The sequence below is a fragment of the Scyliorhinus torazame genome, chromosome 3 (assembly GCF_047496885.1).
Source record: "Scyliorhinus torazame isolate Kashiwa2021f chromosome 3, sScyTor2.1, whole genome shotgun sequence".
Lineage (NCBI taxonomy): Eukaryota > Metazoa > Chordata > Chondrichthyes > Carcharhiniformes > Scyliorhinidae > Scyliorhinus > Scyliorhinus torazame.
In genome coordinates, this window is record NC_092709.1 from 97,747,158 (window position 1) to 97,766,013 (window position 18,856).

Sequence of the window (18,856 nt, forward strand, 5' to 3'; positions counted from 1 at the left end):
TCTGGCAAACGCCCTTACCTGTAAGTACCTGAAGGTGTTCCCCGGGGGGAGCCCGTACTTCTCCTCCAGCTCCCCAGGCTCGCGAACATCCCGTCCACAAACAGGTCCCCCAACTTTCGTATCCCTGCCCTGTGCCACCCCGAAAACCCTCCACCTGTTCTTCCTGGGGCGAACCGGTGGTTCCCCCGTATTGGGGTCCACGCCGAGGCCCCAACTTCCCCCCCATGCCGCCTCCACTGCCCCCAAATTTTGAGGGCAGCCACCACCACCGGGCTCGTGGTATACCTCCTTGGAGGGAGCGGCAGCGGCGCCATTGCCCCCAGACTCGTACCCACACAAGACGCCGTCTCCAGCCTCTGCCATGCAGTCCGCTCCCCCTCCATCACCCACTTGCGCACCATCGTCGCATTGGCGGCCCAGTAGTACCCACAGAGGATGGGCAGCGCCAGTCCCCCCCTATCTTTACTCCGCCCCAGGAACACCCTTCTCACCCTCGGAGTCCCTCGCGCCAACACAAACCCCATTATACTCCTGTTAACCAGCCTGAAAAAAGCCTTCGGGATAAACACGGGGAGGCACTGGAACAGGAACAAAAACCTTGGGAGCACCGTCATTTTGATTGACTGCACCCTACCCGCCAAGGACAGCGGCAACGCGTCCCACCTCTTGAACTCCTCCTCCATTTGCTCCACCAGCCTTGTAAAGTTAAGCCTATGCAGGGCCCCCCCAGCTCCTGGCCACCTGGACCCCCAAATACCTGAAGCTCCTCTCCACCCTTTTTAGTGGGAGCTCGCCAATCCCTCTCTCCTGGTCCCCTGGATGAACTACGAACAGCTCGCTCTTCCCCATATTGAGCTTGTACCCCGAAAAGTCCCCGAATTCCCTAAGAATCCTCATTACCTCCCGCATTCCTCCCACGGGTCCGCCACATGCAGCAACAGGTCGTCCGCATAAAGCTCCTCCCCACCCCGCACCAACCCCCTCCAGTTCCTTAACCCCCTCAGTGCCATAGCCAGGGGTTCAATCGCCAGTGTGAAGAGCAGGGGGGGACAGGGGACACCCCTGCCTCGTCCCTCGATGCAACCGAAAGTACTCAGACCTCCTCCTGTTTGTGGCCACGCTCGCCATCGGGACCTCATACAACAGCCTAACCCACCTGACAAACCCCTCCCCAACCCGAACCTCTTCACCTCCCACAGGTACCCCCACTCTACCCTGTCGAAGGCTTTCTCAGCGTCCATCGCCACCACTATCTCCGCCTCCCCCTCCCTCGCCGGCCTCATGATAACGTTCAAAAGCCTCCGCACATTCACGTTCAACTGTCTCCCCTTCACAAACCCCATCTGGTCTTCATGGATTATCTGCGGCACACAATCCTCAATCCTCGTGGCTAAGACCTTCGCCAGCACCTTGGCATCTACATTTAGCAAGGAAATCGGTCTGCAAGACCCACATTGCAGGGGATCCTTGTCCCACTTCAGGATCAAGGAGATCAGTGCCCGGGACATCATCGGGTGCAAAGCCCCCCCTCCCTTGCCTCATTGAAGGTCCTAACTGACAGCAGGCCCAACAGGTCCCTCCAGCCCCTCCGGGAGGCCCAGAATCCGCAGATTCTTCCGCCTCGACCGATTCTCCATCTCCTCGAACCGCTCCTGCCATTTCTTGTGGAGCGCCTCGTGCGCCTCCACCTTTACCGCCAGGCCTAGTGCTGTCGAAACTGCCTCCAAATTCTCAACAAAGCTGTTACTACCGGACTCCCTGAGTATCTCCTGGGGCCGTCGGGAGCGGCGCTGTCGCTAGTGCCTTCAATCCCAACCCCCTACCCAAACTCTCCTCCATTCTGACCCATTGGGAGTCAACCCCTCTGACCCTGCTCTGTACCTTCTCCACATTTGCTGCCTAGTAATAATACATCAGGTTGCCCAGTATTAATACATCAGGTTTGACTCCGTTTTTATACAAGATGGCTTTTACTCGTTGAAAGCATCTCTTCCGAGTACATCACTAACAACCGGATACAGGGAAGCGAGGTCGGCTAGGCAACAACTGATAGACTCCATCCTGGAAGTCGACAGAAAGTACTCCGAGGCCTCAACCGTAGAGCTTCTGGCGGAGGAAAAAGCTACAAATGGACTTTAACTTGTTAGCCACCAGGAAAGTATGTACCAACTCCACCAGACACAGGGGACCTAGAGGGATACGGACCCCAGAAGTGTAGAAGATTTTAGTTTAGATGGACAGCATGGTTGACGCAGGCTTGGAGGGGCGAAGGGCCTGTTCCTGTGCTGTACTTTTCTTTGTTCTTTGTTCTTTTATGAGCATGGAGTCAAGGCTAGTTGCCTGCTCGCTCGCCAGCTGAGAAAGCAGGCAGTCAAGAGGGAAATAACCCAGATAAATGATAACAGAGGCAGACTAGTAGCCAAACCAAAAAAGGTCAACAAAGCATTCAAGGCCTTCTACTAGTGACTGTACACCTCCGAACCCCCTGACGGGGACTCGGGGATGAAATGGTCCCTCAATGGACTAGACATGCTAGTCATGGGGGACGATAAACAGGGGGGGCTGGAAGTACCACTAGGACTGGGACAGGTCATGGAGAGCAACAACTCCATGCAGGCGGGGAAGGCTCCGGGACCCAGCGGACATCTACAACATATTTACAACGGCACTGACCCCGCCGCACCTGTGGGAAATGTTCACAGACTCGTTAGTGAGAGACACCCTGCCTCCAACACCTCGCTACCCTGCCCCCAACACTAACACAGGTCACTCTATCGCTGATGCATAAAAAGGATAAATACCCAACGGAGTGCAGATCATACAGACCCATTTCGCTGCTCAATGTGGACGCGAAAATACTCCCAAAAGTCCTGGCTAAGCGGCTGGAGAACTACATACCAGAGTGGTCGCAGAAGACCAGACGAGCTTTGTTAAGGGTAGACAGCTAACTGTAAACAGGCCTTCAAGAGAGTCGAGTGGAAATACCTCATTGAGGTACTAGAGTGGTTTAGACTAGGGACAGAGTTCACTTCATGGGTGAAACTCCCATACAACATCCCCAAGGCAAGCATACGGACCAATGTCACCAGTTCTGAATACGTCCAGCTGCACAGAGGCACAAGACAGGGATACCCGCTACATCCTCAAGGCATTTTTCCATTCAATTGATAAGATGTATATGGCGTTTGTGTGCGTGTGCGCGTGTTGCGGGGGGGGGGGGGGGGATTATACCACTGGGCACCATGGCAGAAAGAGTGAGGGGATAGGTATAGGTCCCAAACATGGAAGGGTGAGGATGGAGGAGTCCTCCTGTACAGAGATGACCCGCTGGGCTCTCGCCACTGCAGCACTCCCATCCCCGCCAGCAAAACACTCAACAAGTCCAGCGGTGGTAGCAACCCTGAGAACTTGGAATCAGATGAGGCAGCATTTCAGTCTGATCGGTGGGCCCATCATGGCCTGCATCTACAGCAACCATAGGTTTGCAACAGCCATGCTCAACACCAACCACCTTCAACAGGTGGAGACAGAGCAGGGGGGACACTGACAGTTAGGGACTTTTACACGGTTGATGGACTAGCGACCTCAGGGGAGCTGACGGAGAGACTGGAACTACCAAACGGGAATGAACTGCGACATCTACAGGTTAAAAACTGTCTCCACAACGAGACAACAGCATACCCACGAACCCCGAAAAGCACAATGCTAGAGGAGTTACTGGACATGGACACTCTGGGGAGGGGAAACTGTGGAGACCTGTACAGACAACTCTTAGGAAGGACGCACGCCCCATTGGATGAAACTTCGGAAAAATGTGAGGAAGAGCTAGGGACAGGAATAGGGTGGGGACTCTGGAGCGAAGCATTGCAGGGCCAACTCCACCTCCTCATGTGCCTTATGCAGCTGAAAGTGTGCACAGAGCGTACCTGACAAGAACCAGAATGAGCAGGTTCTTTCCGGAGGTAGAGGGAAAATGTGAACAGTGCCAGCAAGGCCCAGCCAACCATGTTCTGGGTATTCCCCAGACTTGTTGGGTTCTAGATAGCCTTCTTCGAGGCAATGTCCAAGGTTGTGGGTGAGGGTGCCCAAAAGTGGCAGTCTTCGGGGTATCGGACGTGCCAGAACTATTCATGGGGAAGAGGGCCGACCTCCTTGCCTTTGCTTTTCTTTTTTTTTCAACAAACATTTTATTGAGGTATTTTTGGGATTATAACAACACAATAAACAATGTACATGAAACTATAAACATAGTGCAAAAGCCATCTCCCTCCCTTACAGGTCCCACCTTCATTAACCCCCTACTCTAAGCTAAACTAACCCCCCCCCACTTCTGCTGACGATTAATTTTCCGCGAAGAAGTCGACGAACGGTTGCCACCTCCTGGCGAACCCTAACAGTGACCCTCTCAAGGCGACCTTGATTTTCTCCAAACAGAGAAAGCTAGCCCTGTCCACTTTCTCCCTATGGACCCGTAGCGAGATCAACTCCCCTCTGACCACCACATTCAGTGCTTCCCAGACCATCGCTGCTGAAATTTCCCCCATATCGTTGACCTGCAGGTAGTTCTGAGTACATTTCCTCAGTCGCTCGCACACCCCTTCGTCAGCCAAAAGTCCCACATCTAACCTCCAGTGCGGGCGCTAGTTACTGTCTTTACTAACCTGCAGGTCAGCCCAGTGCGGAGCATGGTCTGAGATTGTGATCGCCGAGTACCCCGTGTCCACCACCCGACAGTAAGGCCCTGCTCAAAATGAAGAAATCGATCCGGGAGTACACTTTATGCACGTGTGAGGAGAAGGAGAACTCCTTCACCCTCGGCTGCCCAGATCTCCATGGAGCCCCCCCCCCCCAATCTACTCCATGAACCCTTTTAGCACCTTTTCCATTGCTGGCACCCTGCCCGTTTTCGAGCTTGATAGGTCCAAGCCAGGGTCCCTTCCCATGACGAACCTGAGTCCAGGTCTGGTATCTTCCCCAGCATCCTCTTTATTATCTCCACATCATCCCAATTTGGCGCATACACATTTACTAATACCAGCTGCACCCCCTCCAGTTTCCCACTGACCATAATGTACTGACCTCCCACATCCAAAACTATTCTACCCGCCTCAAACACCACCCGCTTATTGATCAGGATCGCGACCCCTCTAGTCTTTGAATCCAGTCCCGAGTGAAAGACCTGACTGACCCAGCCTTTCCTCAATCTAATCTGGTCAGTTACTCTAAGGTGAGTCTCCTGCAACATTACCACGTCCGCCTTCAGTCCCCTAAGATGCACGAACACATGTGCCCTCTTGACCGGCCCATTTAACCCTCGAACATTCCAGTTGTAGGGCTCATTGCGCCCCCCCCCCTCCTCGCCGATCAGCCATCCCCTTTTTTGGGCCTGCCTCTAGCCCATGCTCCGCGCCTCCACCGCCCCGCCTCCAGGCAGCCTCCGCCCCCAACCTCCTCTCTGTCCCTTGGCCCAAGTCCCTCCCTCGTCAGCAGAACATTCCCCCCCCTCGTAACAACACTCTGTAACCCATCCCCTTTGATAATCCGAACATATGCACCCCCCCCCCCCCCACTGCACTTCCATGAGCTAGCCTGCAGAGCTGGCTTGGTGGCCTCCATCCCTGGCGCCGGATAGTCTTCCACCTATTGTTCCCAGCCCACCCTCTCCCCCGCTCATACAAACATACTCCAACATCAAACAATCCCCACACAATTGCCCAACAGAAAAACACCAAAATCTAAACAAGCACACCTCCATCCCCCAACAGTGCAAATGAAAATCTTAACTCACTCAGCTCTGCCACTGGTCCCAAATCAATACAGATGGCATTACAAACAGCTTCCACAAGACAAAAAACGAGAAACTTTTTTTTAAAAGAACCGAGAAACAAAAAGAAAAAAAAAACATGAATGTTGCAGCAAAGTTCAAAAGTTCTCAGTCCACCACCAGTCCTTTCCTTTTCACGAAGTCCAGCGCGTCCTCAGACGACACAAAATAAAAGTGCTGTTCCTCGTACATGACCCAGAGACGGGCCGGATACAACAGTCCGAACTTCACCTTTTTCTTAATCTGGTTGAAGCCTGCTCTTCTCCTGGCCACCTCCACACTCAGGTCTTGGTAGACCCGCAGGATACTATTGTCCCACTTACAGCTCCGTGTCTGCTTGGCCCACTGTAGAATACGCTCCTTGTCAAAGTACCTGTGGAATCTCACCACTATTGCCCTCGGGGGGGGGGGGGGGGGGGGGGGGGGGGGGGGGGGGTCTCCCGTTCGCGGCTTCCTCGCTAGTGCTCTGTGAGCCCTGTCCACCTCCAAAGGTCCAGAGAATGCCCCATCCCCCAGCAGTTTCTCAAACATATCTGCGATGTATGCCCCAGCGTCCGCTCCTTCGGACCCCTCTGGGAGCCCAACGATTCTCAAGTTCTGCCGGCGGGACCTATTCTCTAGGTCCTCCACCTTTTCCAGGAGCTAATTCTGCTGGTCTCTCAGCATCCCCACCTCCAACTCCACCGCAGTTTGATGTTCCTCCTGCTCAGCCAGCGCCTTCTCTACCTTCTGGATCGCCTGATCTTGGGCGTCCAGTCTAAGCTCCAGCCGCTCAATTGAACAGGTGAGAGCCACCTGGGGGAGACTGGGAGAGGCAGGAATTTCTAGATGGGTTGGAATACCAGCGGTTAGGGGAGGGGGACAGGGCTACATTAGGAGAGATAGTGGAGCAGGAGATAAAGATTGCGATTGGGAGGATGCAGTGTCGGAAGGTGGCAGGGCCGGATGGGTTTCCGGTGGAATATTATAAAAAATTCAGGGATAAGCTGGCACCCCTGATGGTGGGGATGTTTGAAGAGGCGATAGGGAAGGGGGTGTTGCCACAAACTTTGGGGCAGGCATCGATTTCCCTGTTGCTAAAAAAAGATAAGGATCCGACGGAGTGTGGGTCGTATAGGCCCATATCGCTTCTGAATGTAAACGCAAAAGTATTGGCGAAGGAACTGACGGATAGGCTGGAGGAGTACCTCCCGAAGGTGATAGGGGAGGATCAGAATGGGTACGTGAGAGGGAGGCAGCTCTTTTCAAACGTTAGAAGGGTATTGAACGTCGTTATGGCACCGGCGGAGAGGAAGGAAACAGAGGTGGTTGTGGCATTGGACGCTGAGAATGCATTTGACCGGGTAGAATGGCGGTACTTGATCGCAGTTCTGGAGTGGTTTGGGATTGGACCAAGATTTGTGAACTGGGTAAAGCTACTATATAAGGAACCAAGGGCGAGTGTCCGCACAAACAACATCAGTTCGAGATACTTTTCTCTCCACTGTGGGACTAGGCAGGGATGTCCTATATCCCCCCTGCTGTTTGCACTCGCGATTGAGCCGTTGGCCATCGCATTAACATGTTCGGGAGTATGGAAAGGAATAGTGCGGGGGGATAGAGCATAGGGTGTCTTTATGTGCCGATGACTTGCGGTTATACGTGTCGGAACCGAGTGTGTCAACAGGGGGAATATTGGAGTTGCTTCGAGTGTTTGGGTCTTTCTCGGGGTACAAACTAAATCTAGACAAGAGTGAGTATTTTGTGGTGTCACGGCCGGAGGGGGGGCAGGTCATTCCTTGGGGCAGGGACTCACTTTAGGTACCTGGGGGTGCAGGTTGCCCGGGAGTAAGCAGGGGGGGGGGGCTCCGCAGGTACAACATTTCTAGTTTGGTGGGGAGAGGGAAAGCTGATCTGGCAAGGTGAGATGGTCTCCCTCTGTCACTGGCGGGTCGGGTACAGGCGGTTAAAATGAACGTGTTGCCGCGATTTCTGTTTATTTTTGAATGTCTGCCGATTTTCCTGCGAAAGGATTTTTTAAAAAGAGATTGAGGGAAGGATTACTTCGTTCATATGGGGAGGGAAGGTGGCCAGTTAGAAAGGTGCTGCTACAGAGGGGAAGGCAGGCATGGGGTTTGGGTCTTCCGAACCTGATGTATTACTACTGGGCGAATGTGGAGATGGTGTGGAGCTGGATCAGAGGGGTTGATTCCCAGTGGGTCAGAATGGAGGACAGTTTGTGCAGGGGGTCGGGATTGAAAGCACTAGCAACTGCGCCGCTCCCGATGGCCCCGGGGAAATACTCAGGGAGTCCGGTAATAATAGCTTCATTGAGAATTTGGAGGCAGTTTCACCAACACTTCGGGTTGGGGGCAGGGTCAAGGGAAATGCCGATTCGGGGGAATCACAGATTTGAGCCAGGGAAGTGGGATGGAAATTTTCGGAAATGGGATTAAGACACTAAAAGATTTGTTTCTTAGGGGTTGGTTTGCAGGATTGAAAGAGCTGGAAACGAAGTATCCGATTCCTTGAAGGAGTAGAAGATGTGTGTGAACGTTGCGGGGAGGGCCCCGCTAATCACGTTCATATGTTTTGGTCCTGTCCACAGCAAGAGGATTACTGGAAAGAGGTTTTTGGGATAATTTCTAAAGTGGTGCACGTGAAACTGGACCCGGGCCCCCGGGAGGCCATATTCGGGGTGTCGGACCAGCCAGGGTTGGAAATGGGTGCGGAGGCAGATGTTGTAGCCTTCGCCTCGTTGATCACCCGAAGGAGGATCCTGATAGGTTGGAGAGCAACCTCTCCACCCAGTGCCCTGGCGTGGCAAGGGGACCTGTTGGAATTCTTGACTCTTGAGAAGGTTAAGTTTGAACTGAGACGAAGGATGGAGGGGTTCTACAATTCATGGGCATTATTCATTCTGCACTTTCAAGAACTGGATAACATCGAACATTAGTTGGGGCGGGTGTGTGGGAGGGTTGGGGGAAGGGGAGCTGTGAGCGTTAATGGCGACTATGGGTGATCCCTAATTCCTTTTTGTCATTTGTTTGTGTGAACATGTGGGCTAATGTTTGGAGTTTCATGGGAGGTTGGGATCGTTGTTATTGATATGGGGATTGACATATTTGTACTGATTATTGTTTATTGTTGGTGGGTTTTTTGGAGAAAATGTGAAAAAGGAGAATAAAAAATATTTAAAACAAAAAAGCCACTGATCCAGGAGGATATTTTTTGAGCTACAAAAGACGGGATGTTGTACAGCCTTTTGTCATTAGCGTCAACAATTCACCCATCTGGACAACCCAGAATTAGGAACAAAGGATCAAGTTCTTCGGCTCTGCCAAATACCCTCTCAATTTCATTAACTACATCAGACCAATAGGATTGGATCTTAACATAGGTCCGTACGCAGTGTTAAGCAGCCTCAACTATCAGGCACATAGCAGGATCAAACCTGTGCCTCAAACTTGGTGTGATATGCAAGCAATGCAATATCTTGAATTGAGTCTTCTTCATTCTATTGCATATCTAATTTTATTGGCATAATCCCATGTACTACCCAAGACCTCTCACAATATTAGTTGCCAAGTCTCTTTCCCAAGACTGCAAGATACCCAATATATCAACCCAGGAACACATGATATCATAAAACTTGCTAATTAACTGTTTAGGTTCCGCAGAAATCAGAATTTTTCCCACTGGGGAAGTAGAAGAGTCAAGACACATGGTTGTCTTGCTCAGAATAAAAATAGGATTGTTAAGGATAAATATAGGATAGGATTATCGGTGTGCATCAAAACATACCTACCCCCCATCTCTAATCACACCAGAGATACCGTAACAGCCTTCCTTTTCTCGGTAAGAAACCTGTCTGTACCATTGCAGGATTTAGTCAACATCATACAAACTCAAACACAACAAAAAACATTAAAAATTCACAATACAATAGTTCTAAGGGGACATTCCTCACCACAAGTGAGTCTTAAATTCAAAATAAAAACCCAATACGATTAACTCTAACTGGGGGGCTAACCTCAATCTCAGTGAGGACTTAACTAACCCTACCACCCAACTCCACAGCAACCATCCACCCATTACCTTGCTGCGCCTCTACATAAGAACATAAGAACTAGGAGCAGGAGTAGGCCATCTGGCCCCGCGAGCCTGCTCCGCCATTCAATGAGATTATGGCTGATCTTTTGTGGACTCAGCTCCACTTTCCAGCCTGAACACCATAACCCTTAATCCCTTTATTCTTCAAAAAACTATTTATCTTTATCTTAAAAACATTTAATGAAGGAGCCTCAACTGCTTCACTGGGCAAAGAATTCCATAGATTCACAACCCTTTGGTTGAAGAAGTTCCTCCTAAACTCAATCCTAAATCTACTTCCCCTTATTTTGAGGCTATGCCCCCTAGTTCTGTTTTCACCCGCCAGTGGAAACAACCTACCCACATCTATCCTATCTATTCCCTTCATAATTTTATATATGTTTCTATAAGATCCCCCCTCATCCTTCTAAATTCCGAGTACAGTCCCAGTCTATTCAACCTCTCCTCATAATCCAACCCCTTCAGCGCTGAGATTAACCTAGTGAATCTCCTCTGCACACCCTCCAGCGCCAGTATGTCCTTTCTCAGGTAAGGAGACCAAAACTGAACACAATACTCCAGGTGTGGCCTCACTAACACCTTATACAATTTCAGCATAACCTCCCTAGTCTTAAACTCCATCCCTCTAGCAATGAAGGACACAACTCCATTTGCCTTCTACATCTTGAGTGTCCAAAATTCGCTCCCACACTCATCACAATCCCCCCCCCTCTCATATGTATGTTTGTATATACATGGCATGATTGGGGGCTGTGAGAGTTGATGCTCATACAGGGGGTCTTATAGGTAGGTGATGGCATATTTGTGGCAAGGAGGGGAAAGATGTACACGGGACTATTCATGCAATGGGTAGTAGATACAGTAAACAATAGAAGGCCACCAATATCAGAATATATTTTGCAAACTGCAATGTTTTTTGCATCCAAATTGTTTTTAAAATGTCTTTGTTGCACTTTCCTTATGGAGACTCCTTTGTAAGCCAACAATGTGCAGAACGTAGCTGACCACTAACCACCATACTGCAAGATGTCCCCAGATCAATAACGTTCAGCTTGAACATAATTGCTGCTCAGCTGCAATCTTAGGAGCACACACAGGTGTCATCCTCTAGATGGCTGCACAGGACAGCCTTGAGTAACAAGAAGCCATCCAAATATTTTTTTTAAATATATTTTATTACAAACGTATTCAAACGGTTACAAAAAATAAACAGTCTGGGGAACACACAATTATACAGTTTGTACAAAAACTTTTCCCCATTTTCACTCCCTCCCCAAGACGAACAGCCTCCCGTACCAGCCTCCCCGAACAGGCGCCGGGACGTGGCAATTAGGGGATTTTCACAGTAACTTCATTTGAAGCCTACTTGTGACAATAAGCGATTTTCATTTCATTTTCGAACAACTCCTCAAACATGGCCACGAACATCCCCCACCATGCCTCAAAGCCCTCCGCTGAACCCCTCAATTCATATTTAATCTTTTCCAAACTGAGAAAGTTGTATACGTCTCCCAGCCAGGCCGCCATCCCCGGTGAAGTTGCCGACCGCCATACCAGTAAAGTCTTTCACCGAAGTGAAGGCTACAACATCAGTCTTCCTTCCGTCCTCTAAATTTCCCTTAGTGTCCAAAAAAGGTTAGGAGGGGTTATTGGGTTACGGGGATAGGGTGGAAGTGAGAGCTTAAGCGGGTCGGTGCAGACTCGATGGATCGAATGGCCTCCTTCTGCACTGTATGTTCTATGTTTGATATCAATGTGATTGTTGCCTGTGTCATCGTCTCTGCCAGCTCCCCCTTCTCCAACGCCTCACTAAACACCCCCAACAGATGCGGTACCAGTTCAACCGCAAGCTCCTTATAAAATTCCGCCGGGTAACCATCGGGCCCCGGAGCCTTTCCTGACTTCACACCCCCTATACTGTCCAAGGCCTCCCTCAGCGCCAGAGACTCCTCTCATGCCTGCCTCTTCTCTTCCTCCAACTGCAGAAATACATCCCATCCAAAAACTTCTCCATGTCCCCTTCTTCACCCCCCGGGTCCGCCTTGTACAGCTCCTTATAGCAACTCTCTAAACGTTTCATTTATCCTCCCTAGCTCCGGCACCATCTCCCCTGTCTCTGTCCGTATCTGTAATATTTCCCTGGACGCAGCCTGCCTCCATAGTTGATGTGCTAGCATTCGGCTTGCCTTCTCTCCACACACGTACTGCACCCCCCTTGCCCCGCGCAGTTGGCCCACCGTCCTCCCCGTCGTCGACCGATCAAATTACCCCTGCAACCTTTTCCCTCACTAATCCCACTGTGGTGGGCGCCCTCAAATACTCCCTATCTACTTTGACTATCTTGTTCATTAAGCGGCCATACTCCTCCCTCCTTTTCCTATCCTCATGAGCCTTGAACGAGATAATCTCCCCTCGGACCACCGCCTTCAGTGCCTCCCAAAACGTGGCCACTGACACCACCCCGTTCTGGCTCAATTCTACATAGTCTTTAATCGCCGACCACACCTTATCAGACAGAACCCTTTATCTTCCAACAACTCCGAATCAAGCCTCCACCCGGCTTCTGCTCCCGGCCTGATCTAAGCTGAATCTCCAGCCAGTGGGGTGCATGGTCCGAAATTACGATCCCCGCGTTCACTGTCCCCTCCACCCCAACTCACAAGTCGATTCTGGAGTATACTCTGCAAACATGTGAGAAAAAATGAGTACTCACTTTCCCCTGGGTTCTTAAAGTGCCATGAGTCCATCTTACCCACCTTTTCCAAGAAGTCGCCCAGCCCCTTTGTCATTCATATTCTTCCCATTGATCTGGGGCTCGACCTGTCCACCCTCGGCTCCAGAACACAATCAACATCTTCTTCTATGATCAACTGGTGCGTTGCCAAGTCCGGGATCACCGCCAGCAACCTCCTCTTAAACCCTACATCGTCCCAATTTGGTGCATATACATTCACCAACACCTGCTCTGGTTTCCTCCCACGGTCCAAAGATATGTAAGTTAGGTGGATTGGCTGTGCTAAATTACCCCTTAGTGTCCAAAGATGTACAGGTTAGGTGGGTTAGCCATGATCAGTGCACAGGATTACCGCAATAGGGCGGGGGAGTGGACCTAGGTAGAGTGCTCTTTCAGAGTTGGTGCAGACTCGATGGGTTGAATAGCCTTCTTCTGCACTGTAGGGATTCAATTGCACCATTACTAACTGTGCACCAACAGTTCCTTCAATTACGTCGATGTTCCTAGCGACAGTCTAACAACAAGTTGGGACAGACGTTAATAACACCTGTGACCTTAACGGTCACTGGGAGAGTAGTACATATGGAAGAGGTGGGCTCAAAGTCCACTCTCAACATCCGGCATATAATAATAATATAATATCTTTGGAAAGTGGAACCCTCAGAGACACTGATTCATGATCGAGTGCAAAGAGTAGCCTTTGCTAATATAGGTTGGTACTCCTTCTCTTCCAAGACACAAAGAAACAAAAATGGAATTTTGGCATTTCTAGCTAAAGAAATAAAGTATAAAAGTAGGGACGTCTGTTGCAATTGTACAAGGTATTGGTGAGATCACACCTGGAGAATTGTGTACAGTTTTGGTCCCCTTATTTGAGGAGGGAAGTAGTTACATTGGAGGCAGTTCAGAGGAGGTTCACTAGATTGATTCCAGAGATGTCATATGGAGAGAGATTGAGTAGTTTTGGCCTATATTCTCCAGTTTAGAAGAATGAGGGGGGATCTAATTGAGATATATAAGATGATAAACGGTATTGACAAAGTAGACATAGAGCGGATGCTTCCTCTTGTGGGGCAATTTTAAACGAGCGGTCATAGTTTTAGGATCAGGAGTAGCAGATTTAAAACAAAGATGAGAAGAAATTACTTCTCTCAAAGAGTCGTGAATTAGTGGAATTAACTATCCCAGAGTGCCAGTAAATTGAGTAAATTTAAGGAGCAGATCGACAGATTTTTAATTAGTAATGGGTTGAAGGGTTATGGAGAAGGTACAGGAAAGTGGAGCAGGGGCCGAGGTGAGATCAGCCAAGATCGCATTGAATGGCAGAGCAGGCTTGAGGGGCTGAATTGCTCACTCCTGCTCCTAGTTCTTATGTTCTGGCTATAAGGGGAGAGGGAATGACAACTCTTTAGATGTTTAGAGTGATATAAAGGCAGAAGGGAAGTAGTTTCAACAAGAAAACGGCTCAGTGATAAAGTCTTTCCTTTAAATAAATTTTGAGTACCCAATTCTGTTTTTCCAATTATTAAAGGGCAACTTAGCGTGGCCAATTCACCTACCCTGCACATCGTTTTGGGTTGTGTGGATGAGACCCACGCAGACACGGGGAGAATGTGCAAACTCCACACGAACAGTGACTCGGGGCCAGGGTCGAACCCGGATCCTCGGCGTCGTGCGTCAGCAATGCTAACCACTGCGCCACCATGCTGCCCCAAGTCTTAGCGGCAACTGTAAATGCAGCATCATCAATTTAAATTGCCTCTTGTCTACATAAGGACGGCACAGTAGCACAAGGGTGGCACGGTAGCAGTGGTTAGCACTGTTGCTTCACAGCGCCAGCATCCAGGTTCAATTCCTGGCTTGGGTCACTGTCTGTGCGGAGTCTGCACATTCTCCCCGTGTCTGCGTGGGTTTTCTCCGGGTGCTCCGGTTACCTCCCAGAAGTCCTGAAAGACTTGCTGTCAGGTGAATTGGACATTCTGAATTCTCCCACAGTGTACCCAAACAGGCGACTCGGGGATTTTCACAGTAACTTCATTGCAGTGTTAATGTAAGCCCACTTGTGACAATAATAAAGATTATGTTGCCTAGGAACAGTGGGTGCCAATTTGGCAGGATTATGAATCAGATAAATTATTCTGATGGTTAATTTGTACCAGGTTGTGGATAGTTTAAAATAGTTTGAAATTTTCCACAACATGCCCTCGTGCTAACATAGAAACATTTTAATCCAATCAGTGTGAGATGCAATGAATCCAATTCTGGAGGTGAAAGGACAGTCTGTTTACCAACTGTGTTACCCAATCCACTCCAGTTGAGAGGGATACTGGTTTAACTTCTTAAATATAACTGTTACATACATTCCTAAATGACGCCAATGTTATTGTCAACTGATGCCAACTATCCATTATGTAATTTGTGCATGATTAAATGTGCAAAAATAAACTGAGCCATAACTAGTTCCAAATACTGTAACCTCGCAGACAAGAGCAGAGAATAGTGACAATAAAATTGATACCTACTGATCCCTTTCTCTTTCGGGGCAATCTTCTCCAAATCTTTGAGCTGAAACACATCTTTCTAAGAACAGACAATTTAATAAGTCAAGCATCAACAGATTCAGAATTTTCTAAAATTTACAGCACTAGATGAAATCTGACCATCCATTTTATTCTTCCATCTACAGAGACATAGGTATTGAAGAAAACACAAAAACATCAAGGAAACAAAACGAAGTTGAATTTCAAATATACTAAATTTCAACAAAAATTCATATGTAATTCAAATTTTCATTAATATGTAAAGCAAAGGAACACATGGGAAAGCAACAAATCTTTAGTAAACGTGACAAAAATGTTACAGCGTAGGAAATCACTTTGGCCACCAAGACCATTCCAACTCTCTGCTAGAGCAATATAGCAAGTCCCACACCTCACCCCCTCCCTGTAGTCCTGCAAATATTCTCTCTTCAGGTGCTTATCCAATTCCCTTGAGTCTTAGAGCCACAGTTTTACAGCACAGAAAGAGACTTTTCGGTCCATCGAGTCTTGGCTGGCCATTAAACATCAATCTATTCTAATCCCATTTTCCAGCTCGTAGCCTCATATGCTATCTTATGTGCTTATCTTAAATGTTGAGGGTTTTACCTCTACCACCCTTTCAGGCAGCGAGTTCCAGATTCCCACCACTGTCCGAGTGAAAACGTTCTTCCAGCACTGTGCCACTCACTCAGTGGAGTTTAGAAGAATAAGAAGAACAAAGAAAATTACAGCACAGGAACAGGCCCTTCAGTCCTCCCAGCCTGTGCCGATCCAGATCCTTTATCTAAACCTGTCGCCTATTTTCCAAGGATCTACTTCCCTCTGTTCCCCGCCCGTTCATATATCTGTCTAGATGCATCTTAAATGATGCTATCATGCCCGCCTCTACCACCTCCGCTGGCAAAGCGTTCCAGGCACCCACCACCCTCTGTGTAAAAAACATTCCACGCACATCTCCCTTAAACTTTCCCCCTCTCACCTTGAAATCGTGACCCCTTGTAATTGACACCCCCACTCTTGGAAAAAACGTCTTGCTATCCACCCTGTCTATACCTCGCATAATTTTGTAGACCTCAATCAGGTCCCCCCTCAACCTACTTCTTTCCAACGAAAACAATCCTAATCTACTCAACCTTTCTTCATAGCCCTCCATACCAGGCAACATCCTGGTGAACCTCCTCTGCACCCTCTCTAAAGCATCCACATCCTTCTGGTAATGTGGCGACCAGAACTGCATGCAGTATTCCAAATGTGGCCTAACCAAAGTCCTATACAACTGTAACATGACCTGCCAACTCTTGTACTCAATACCCCGTCCGATGAAGGCAAGCATGCTGTATGCCTTCTTTTGACCACTCTATCGACCTGCGTCGATAAGATGCGATTCTATTGAAACATAAGATTCTCCTTGGGTTACCAGGGTTGCTAGGGAATCAACTGTGCTAGTAGCCTACAAATCACACAGAAAAATAATCTTTGGGTGACAATTTGACTAGTTCAATTTTTTAAATAGAAACTGCTGCAATCTAGGTTTATGAGAATCAAACCAATTGTTCAATGTTCCTTCAATCAGCACCGTTATTGGTACCAATGGGTATTACAATAGAAACGGGCATAGGAAAGAAGATATGCCAGGGTGGACAGACAATTTTTGAAGAGTGGGGACATCTTCCAAGACAGCATAAATCATATCTGTCAGCCCTGGCACTCAAATGTGACACACTGTTGGTGGGAAATAGCCTTCACAGAGCCTGGGCCATTAGACAGCCAGTTGTGGAACTGCAGGGTTACCTGCAGCTTCCATGCATGTTGGTAAATCCAACAACAATAATGGTAAGATACTCAACTATGGAGTGGCACAGAGGGTCACCCTGTTTGCATCTACCTCAAGCAGCACAACCTTCACTTTAGTAGCAATAAGGCCCCAGAGATCCGGACACACATTTCTGGACACAATGGTAGGGCTGGACTGGTTAGGGGACGACAAATGTGGTGGCATCTACGGACGGCTCATAGAAAAGGTCAGGACCTAATTGGATGAGACCAGATGGAAATGGGAGGAGGAGCTGGGCATGAAGGTAGGGGGAGGACCCTGGATCGAGGTGCTGCACAGGATTAACTCCACTGCCTCTTGCACCAGGCTAAGAGTAATGCAGCTCAAGATTGTGCCCAGAGCGCACCTTACTAAGACATGCATGAGCGGAATCTTCCTGGAGGTGGAGGATAAGTGAAGGCGGTGTTAGGGGTGCCCAGCCAAACACAGCCACATGTTCTGGTCCTGCCCCAGACACAGGGAGTTCTGGGTGACCTTTTTAGAAGCCAAGTCCAGGGTTGTGGGGGCTGAGATGGAGCCGTGTCCATCTGTGGCAGTCTTTGGGGCGTCAGAGCATCCAGAGCTCTGGACAGGGAAGGTGGCGGACACCATGGCCTTATCCTCACTGATGGCCAGGCGGAGACTTCTGCGAGACTGGAAGTCAGCAGGGCCACCCAGGGCCTCGGAGTGGCTCAGACCTGGCTGAGTTCCTGAAACTGGAAATAATAAAATACTTGATTAGGGTGTTAGACACGTGGAAGAAGTTCACAAACCTTTTCGCAGACCTGTTCGCAACCAGCAACTAACTTGGGGGGGGGGGGGCAAAAGAAAGGGGTGGGGTAGGATTGGGGGGGTACAGGGAGCACCTCCTGAATGAAAGAGAGCTTACGTATAGCAAAAAAAGAAATGGACTGGAAGACCAGTTGTAGGAGGGGACACGGATCCCTCCCACACGTGTGAAACCGGGGAGGTGGACCATCATAACCACCCTTGAGAACTCAAGGTGGGGAATAGGTCTCTCCCCCCCCCACCCACCTCAGCAAAACAAAAGTAATCATAAACAAAGTTGAAAGTCCTGGCAGCAATTGTAAATATGTATATAAAGTTGTGTATAATTGTTTTCAAACGTAAAATGTCCCAATAAGAACACCTTTTAAAAAAACTGTACAATACACACTAATGTAAATAATGTAGGAAATGATAGTGCTGGGACTACTGTTACAGACGTGGTGGCAACGTGTGATACCTGTGTTGGTGTTGTTTTCGTTTTGGCTACTATTATTGTTTTTATATTGTCCTGCAAAGTTTTGATATTAAATGCAAAATTCCAATAAAAATATACATTTTTTAAATATGTCCTGTCCATTTGATAAATAAGCTACACTCCAGCAAGGAGCTTGTCTCTAGTTAGTTGAAGCATGACAGCAAGGAATATTTTTGAAAAGGGCCATGACACAACCTTGTTTGATCCCCGTCTTAACCTCAAAGGGGGGGGGAAATGGATCCATTGTTAAGGATCATCGCTTATATATCATTGTGAAGCAAGCGAAGGAGTGTAAATGATTTTTAAAAAAAAACATTTTTATTAGCATTTTCAATTTCATATACAGTTGCATTTCGTGTTTGGTATACACAGTTCATGAGAATCTTTTATATATATATTTACATTTTGTTACCATCTGTCTTGGTGCGCTATTCTCCTCTCCCCCCCCCCCCACCCCCTAGCCCACCCTTGATATCATACCTGTTCTCTCGAGGGGGGTGCCCCCTATGGCTTCTGCTCTCTCCCTTCCCCCCCTCTTTCCTTTGTGTTTTCTGCCGTGTCTGCCTAGTGGGTGGGGGGCTTCCACCCC

At 48.8% G+C, this 18,856-nt stretch overlaps 1 protein-coding gene across 1 annotated transcript in view; it reads right to left on the reverse strand.

Annotated features, from left to right (window-relative positions):
* Nucleotides 1-18,856, reverse strand: part of mnd1 (meiotic nuclear divisions 1 homolog (S. cerevisiae)) — an 83,270-nt gene that overhangs the window by 57,017 nt on the left and 7,397 nt on the right. The window contains exon 3 of the mRNA XM_072496017.1: nt 15,173-15,230. Coding sequence (XP_072352118.1) covers nt 15,173-15,230 — 58 coding nt within the window. The remainder of the gene's footprint in view (nt 1-15,172; nt 15,231-18,856) is intronic.